At 40.7% G+C, this 8,148-nt stretch overlaps 1 protein-coding gene across 1 annotated transcript; it reads right to left on the bottom strand.

The window, feature by feature from the left end:
- Positions 1 to 430: 430 nt before the first annotated feature.
- LOC147457767 (uncharacterized) lies at positions 431 to 3,127 on the bottom strand. Its single transcript, XM_086512580.1, has 2 exons — positions 1,967 to 3,127; positions 431 to 928 (listed from the first exon to the last, which is right to left on the bottom strand). Exon 1 carries the CDS (start codon positions 2,708 to 2,710, stop codon positions 1,979 to 1,981), a length of 732 nt encoding a protein of 243 aa, XP_086368706.1. The 5' UTR covers positions 2,711 to 3,127; the 3' UTR covers positions 431 to 928; positions 1,967 to 1,978.
- Between the last annotated feature and the right edge of the window lie 5,021 nt (positions 3,128 to 8,148).

An 8,148-nucleotide genomic window follows, 5' to 3' on the forward strand; every position in this document is an offset into this window, starting at 1 on the left:
TACACAATTTGATAGGCACCATGTGTATATCCCTACTTGCAAACTGGCAGTGCCACCGATAACCCATTTAAATCTAAAAAAAATAGGTTGGTGGTCCAACAAACTTTTCAAACCTCTTAGTAAAGGCATCACCCCAAGAATTTACTATTCTTGGTAAAATGGGGCATTACATCTAGAGATTTAGAATCCCCCCATCATGCCTTGATTATTGGTCCCATATGGAGTTGTCGTTGATCTTTAAGGACCAATAAGGATTATATCTTGACTATTGTTCCCATAGGGAGTTGTGGTTGAGCTCTAAGGACCAATAAGGATTATCAAAATTGGCAAGTCTACCAAGAGTATTGGATGTTTTTCTAAAATCGTGAAAGGACACTTTTAAGTCATGTTAGGTTCCTAGCCTAGTTTTCAGGAGCTTTTCTTACAAAAGAACATTAAAAACTATACCACAATTGAAATATTAATAATATATTACAAAGAAGGGCCAAATAATGTTGGAGAAAACTCCAAACTTCTCAATGAAGCCCTTTGCATGTTTACAATAGCGATGCCAAGTTTCTCACATGGTTGGATAATGGATAACATCTAATATTCACCCAATTGAGCAACAAATCGTAATTTTATCGCTAAACGGCCACTTCTACGGCTCAAGAGACTTTTGTAAAAACAATTGCAATATTTCTCAAGATTTTTAGATTAAAAATCCATCTAGAGAAATACTCTCAAATTGTGGTATTTGTTTCTAACAATAGTTCGAACATAGATTGAAGGTCTTTTTATGGCCATCTCTAAGCACTAATTTGTTGGTACGCAAAAAAATTTTACAAAATTCTCTCAAGGGTAGCTTAATTAGATTTTTAGAAGGCTCAAACTTCTTTAAAAAATCCATCTACATGTATGTAATAGAGTTGTCAAGCTTGTATAATACCTGCGTAAAGACCAATGACATTTTAGTGTTAGTTTAAATGGAGTTTAGATTGAGTTGTAATTTACAATTTTACACAAAATATGGTATTTTTCAAAAGTCATTTTTCAATATTCGGATTTCCTACATTGTATTTTCTAGAAATAACTAATTATATGAGTAAAAACAAGACAATTCTATTTTGTGACTTTTCAAGGAATGGGCAAGGAATGCATTCCTTTGTGCAAACTACTATTATTAGCACAAAGCAAGATACTAAGTACAAGGGTAACCAAGTCCCAACCAAGTCTCTCTCGAAACGACTCAAAGAGTGGCCAAATTCAAGCACCTTTATTACAATTGGCTCTATGTTAACTCAAAAACCAGATGACTAGCTCACTTTTAGAAGGCGAGGATGGATTTGGATACCCCTCTTAAGGGATTCAAAATTCAGTGGCAAGCTCTATGAGAAATTACAAGAGATGATATTGCTTGTGCAATAGCACTGGAGGACACCTTGACATTGTTCTAGAGGAAGTCTAGAGGAAGTCCGAGAATAGTGGCTACTTGTGGCCTTGTGAATCACTCCTAAGAAGTGTTTTAGTCCATCTCAAATGATCTTTTGGGCGGTTCAATGGTCTCAAACATTCGAGCATTACTCAATTGGGCACTTGCTCGAGCTTGAATGTGTTTTGTGCTTTCATCAAATGCCGAGCCGCATGAGCCTTCTCCAATGATGCATGGGTTATCGAGAGAATGAGCGTAGGCAAAGGGGCCACCAATGCTTAAGTGGGTGTTGTTGTGTGTCTGGTGGTGGTGGGGGGTTTCGGGGGGGGGGGGGGGGGGGAAGATAACAGGGGAGGACGTGCGATTAAATTTCGAGCGCTAGTGCCCTACGTGGCACTAGTGAACGTACTCGATTTCAAAAATCTTTGACGTTTTAATGGCAGTAGAAGCAATTGCCACATAGGCAACAACGCTCGAAATTTATTATCGCCCCAAAGGACCGCATTTCAAGTTATTTACATAATAAAAGAAAGAGCATAATTGGAGCAATCTCACCGTTTGCTTTGGTTAATAGCAACCCAAACACCTAGCAAGGATTGTGAAGGGTCCACTCGCTTGCTTTTTCTTAACGATGAGAGGCTGCTTTTGTGTTGCTCTATATTGCTGCAGCCGCTCTTCCTCTCGCAGTTGCTGCGTGAACAGCTGACGAATAGTGAGGTGTTTCATATCATCCTCCTCCTTTCGCTGCAGCTGATGGCCATTAATGCATCTTGCCTGACTCTTCTCTCTTGCAGGACTAATTCTGTCGCGATGATAAAATACCCTAATTGGCTCCTTCCTGCAAGTTTGGATCGCCATGAAGAAGGGGTCGTCTTCCTTCCGCCCTCGCATGGTTCGTTTCTGATGCCCCGGCAAGCTCCCATGGCTGTATTTTCTGGTGAGCGGCCTGCCGCCGTCGCCATAGACAATGCTGTCGAAGCTCTGCTTTCTGACCAGGAGACCAGAGTGATGGCGAGGAGGGGGCGGCGAAGTGATGGGGCCGAAGCTGGGGGTATTGCGGAGGGCGGTGGCGCCGTAAAGGGGCTGCAGGCGTGGGGGCTTGGAGAGGGGGCAAGGAAGGATGGCGGGCGGGTATGAATTAGGATGCTGCAGAGCTTCTGCCGGGATATGGATGCTTACATATTGGAGCAGAGTGCTGCTGCTTTCTTGCTGTTTGGGCACCCCGGGTTTGTCCTCCCATGCGAAGGGGACGAATGCAAGGTCCTTTGAAGGTGGTGAAGGGGATGATCTGTGCTGCATAATGGATAGCTGAGTTGTGGGTGATGGATGGTGATCGAGCAACTCTCTAATTATGTGCACCCTTGCTCAAAACCAGCTTAAGATGAGAAGTATTTAACGTCGTAGGAACAATCCCAAGAGACCTCAAAGGTCTATCCAACGTGGTTCGAACTCAAGACCTGCTAGGCAAGCTATAACTCATTAGAATGCTTCCTATTTTAATACTAACAATGATCATTAGGCCACAAAGAGCTCTTTAAGAGAGAGCTTAGCCACTGAAATGCTTGCCACTTTCAACAACACTCTCATATGATTAAAGCCACAAAGAGCTCTTTTCAAGCTGAGAACTAACTCTATGATATGCTATAGATTAATGTGATTCTTGCCATGAAGGCTGAGATGTCATTAAGCATCTTTCTTTTCTGTTTGCGCATCTCTCTCATTAAGCACATCCACCTTCTTTACAACTTGCGCATTGATCTTCTCCTCTACAGTAGTATAGTAGTGTGGACCTAATTTTCAATTTGCTATCCTCCACTTTCTCTGTCAAAGTGTTGTGGGTGAGTTGCTTTCTACATCCAATGTGGACACTATTATATCACTACTATATATCCTATAAAGTGATGCGTATTCCATTGACTTTGCATGATCTATCCAAATGTTGTTGATTTCACATTCTGTCTCATTTGCACCCCCACTAGAGGTGTTTTACATCATGACACTACCATGCCCAAATCGTGAGACACATATCCCGGCTCTTATAGTGTAAACTTCCCAGTTGAAAATGGAAACTCCCGATTGTAATCTCATTGGACATTGAAAATTGGGCATTTGAGCTACAATCTTGGAAAATTTCTTATGTATTGGCCTAATTTCCGATTGCCTCCTTAATTTGATCTCAAAAAACAAGGTCAAGAAAATGGTTTTTTTCAATCACTACTTCACATGTAATAAGAGGGCATCCACAGAGAGAGAGGGGTAATAAGTACAACTTAACCGGACACCCATCAAGCATGGCCAAAGAGATAACATTTCTCCCCTTCCCCTTGACCAAAAAATTGAACCTCCACCATTTTCGTATAGCTAACCTCCCTCTCTTTCTCGTGTGGACCCGTGCAAGATGCCAACCCCCACTTTTCCCCCATAGCTACCCCGGCTCTCATGTGACAGGTATCTTAAGAAGGCTAATACAAATTTTAGGTACTGCTTACTCTTTTCACACAATGACCCAAACTAGAATCACATTGAATTTGTGAAATGTTTTCCATGATAGTATGTATGGAGAGCTAAATATAGAAGGCAAAAATAGAACCAAAAATTGAAGTACATGTAGACATGCAAATGTGCATCTTCTAGTGAATCTTCACTATTCAATGAGGATCAATTTCACTTAGGATAATGACGATCCATCAAATCCACACTCTTCGTCCATCACTTTCAATTAGGTAGAGAGGAAGCACCACCTTAGAGACACTTTATCATTTCAATTCAATGAGTATGACTTTGAACTTCCAACTTCATATGTGAGCCTTCATGATTTTTTTGGGGGGCTTACATTCACGCCTCCTTGTCATTTTGCCTCAATGTGTCAATGTGAAGGTAGTCTGTCCTAGTTAGTTTAGGAAGCCCAGATTTGACATGGCTCCCTATGATATAAATTTAGGGTTTTAGGTGCTACATGGACTTCATTATATTTTTTATAAACCATGTTAACTAAAATTTAAATGGCTTTTCTATAAGTAAAATCACACTTGGAACCTCCAAGTTTCTCTCATTTTTTATCCCATTTTGAAAAAATCTTAAATGTTTGAAATTTGAAAAATTTTAAAAAATTAAATCTTATCTTTTTAAAACTCTTCTAAACCTATTTTATGGTCAAAAAAGCATTTTTTGATCTTGAGAAGTCAAATGGCACACCAAAAAATCTTTTTTTTTTTTGAAAGATTATCTTTTACTATCCAAAGCCTCCTCTGAAAGTATTTCATATTTAAAAAGTGATTTTCTCTCTCGAGAATCCCTTATTGATCAAGCTCTCCTTATTTGTAACCATCACACTCACTCTCTACTCCAACACTATCTCTCTACTCTCATTTTCATAGCTGTAGCAAGAAAGCTTCTCTCTCCTCTCCTCCTGTCTCTCATTACCACAGCAAGAAAAGTTCATCCACATTCTCCTATCTCCATTGCCACCACGCTCCTCCCCCCCTCTCTCACTACCACCTTCTATCATTAGAAAAAATATGAACCCCAAAAGAGCCCTTTAGCTTAAGGGTTGATTAAGCATGGACCAACAGGAAGAGAGTGGTGGGCACAGCTATACCCTCTCAAAAGTTAGGGCAGTAGGGGGCATGGGGGCCTATTTGTTCCCCTCATTATAGCTTTGTCCCCTAGAAAGAGAGAGAAGGGGGAAAAGGGAAGGGGGGGGGGGGGGAGATTTCCCTCCATATTCATGGGCGCCCATAAAGTAATTCTATTTTTTATTTTTTGAAAATCTCTAAATCTCACTTTTCACTCTCCAAAAGCTCTCCTAACCAAATACATGATCAAAAAACTATTTTCTTTGACCAAAATCTGCATTTCTTAACAGTACCCTCTATTCTACCTCTTTTCTCTTCTCTTTCCACTTCTGCCTCTAAGATTTCCATAGTTGCAGCACATAAGGAAACTTTCCATAGCTGCACCACTTGTCTCCCCCTTTCATCCACACCATCTCTTTGAACTACTTCTTCGCCCCTTGCTCCCCATTGAGCCACTTCTCCCCTTCCCTCCAAGATTTCCATAATTGCATCACAGATGGAAGCTTTCCATAGCTGCACCACATGTCTCCCCCTTTCATCCACACCATCCATTTGAACTACTTCTTCTCCCCTTGTTTCCCATTCAATCATTCCTTCTCACTTCATTCATGAAGCAACAGGCCTCTCTCTCTAACACCACAACTCTTCTTCTTCTGGTGCTACCATGTCAACCCCCTCCACTTCAAGGAAGCCAAAGGATGAGATACATGCAATTTTCTTGCATAACACTAGGGATTCTGATGGGGAATGTGTGTCGCAAGTGTTTTCTAAAGGATCTTGGATCTTCATGCAACCTGCAACTATCGGGCTTCATCGAGTTCAAAACCATGGCAACCTTGACAAACATTGGAAAGGGAGACTTCTTGGTTTCAAAAAGCATAGAATCAATGGCACAGCGGCCATTGTTCAACAAGTCTTGGCATTCCATGCGCTTGAGGAATGGAAGCTCAAGAGATTTCTCAATACATTGTAAGTCGTAAAACATTGTTGGTTTGCTGATTGTAAACGCTTGTTATTTTTTTCTTATTTGATAGTTTTTGGTGTTGTTATACACATATTTCCTTCTGACTTTGTTGAAGAACAACCAATCAAGAGTCTCACAGGAACCTTCAACTCTCTTCATGCTGACATTGGTGTTATGATGCTTCCCAACTCGCCACCTTCGATTCTGCTGCAATGCAGAATCTTTTTCTACTCACACACGTATGTAATGTCGGCCTTGAAAGAGCATAGGAAGACAGACATTCCAATAACCACCCAACCACACCTATATATAGGCCCTTGGCCCTCCTATATATAGCCCCTGTACTGCATGTGCCCTCCTATAGTCCTACCCTTGGCATGACATTACTCCCCCCTTGGAGAAGCGTTTTTGTCCGTGAAAACAAAAGTGGTAGGATCTTCATAAGAACAATAATGTTTTCCAAAGTGGTATCCGTCATGGATCCAGTCGTTTGTTTGATCAAAAAACGGTACAATAGGAGGTTTAATGAAATCAAGAGTAACATCGTGATTTTGCACATTGTTGTCCTTTTGGAACCATCTAGTGTGTAGACTCCATTTAGAATGCACAAGAGCATGCTTAAACGAGTTATCACAACAAAGATGTACCTGGAAGAGTACCGCTTTTCACTTTTTGTGAAAGTAACTTACTGACATAACTCATGAGCCAAGTATAAGTCCTTGACTTGTTCTCAAATTTTATCAATAAACACCCCCACCATAGCTAGTGTTCAAGGTTGAGAACATGATTTAAACATGAAGAGACTAAACCTAGTCGCAAGCATTCTTTATCTGATGGTAAGCAAACTCTAAGTAGAGCAATAAATGCTTATTAATTGGATTTCTTGGTGCTAATGTACGCACTTTGCATATCCTTTAGCCCAAGATTACACTTTGTAATTTGCCTATCCCCTTGGATAACTGAAAGTACTGAGGTGTGTTTCCCCCACGGTTTACAGACTGTCTTCCCAGATGATTGGTAAATGGGAATCACAACATCGTGTAACATTGTTGAGGAATCAACAATGTCCGGAATAACCATCGTGGTTAGTAGACCCAAAAAGTAATCTCATAGAGATACTGCACATAGAGTGCAAAATACTTCATAAGCAACAACTTGATGAATACGCATGCCATTCCAAATCAGCTTTTGCTAAACACTAGGGTCCATAACACTTAGTGTGCATGAATTTAGCAAAAAACAGATCCGAATCTGTATATCCATGGTGATCCTTGCCAATACTTCTGGAAAATGTGATGTGCCTAGCACACATTAAAGAGGAATGTAAATAGTTCAGAAAAGAAACTAAATACTTCAACTGCAATCATTTGAAAGCCTTGTTGAAACGTCTGAACTATAATAGAAGGTGAAACAATGATCACTTCTAGGTACAAACAATGAAACCTTTTCATTAACAACTCATAGCCTTTCTATATGTAAAACAACCATCTGTAATGTTGTAATGTTGTTTAGCAACACTTGTACTTAACAAGTCATTCTAAGTATCCACCAACTTCTGGCCACTGAAATTGCTCCTGATACGTCGTGATGAAAATAGTTTAGAAAACAGATGAGACTAGCACCTAGGGACCTTGTTGTGACACATACTTGAAATAGTGGCGCCAGTGTCATTCCTAGAGACTCATATTTGCCACATGTGGAATATGTCTCAACTAAGGATGTCTGAAAAAATAACACCCTACAAGTACAAGATGTACTTGTGTGTGAAGGTAACTACAAACACTCTGCAACAAGAGTGAGAGGGACCCTCATTAGCCTTGCTCCACACTAGCTAAACCGAACTCCTTGAGTCTCCAGACCATGTTGTATCCCATGTGACAACATGTGCCAAATCGAATCCGACAAGTGGGTGCATAATAGCATAATGTACATTGGACACTATGGCCCAAAATACTTGTTACGACCTGCCCTTGGCATGGCCCTGGGGATTGAACTGAAAGTTCAATTACCCGTATGCAAATGCACAGGAGTGCGTCTCCCACCTGTGAAAAACCAAGCAACATTGCATTGGAAACCGTGGGTGTTGCCTTCACAATCCAAACCCGTTAGGTAGAATCTACGTAGTCAACCCCTTGGTAAGACCCTTTGTAAAAACTGCTCAACTAGCAGGTAATGGTAACCAACATAGTCAACCGTGT

Source organism: Adiantum capillus-veneris, chromosome 5, assembly GCF_014529385.1.
Source record: "Adiantum capillus-veneris isolate H3 chromosome 5, ASM1452938v2, whole genome shotgun sequence".
Taxonomy (NCBI): Eukaryota; Viridiplantae; Streptophyta; class Polypodiopsida; order Polypodiales; family Pteridaceae; genus Adiantum; species Adiantum capillus-veneris.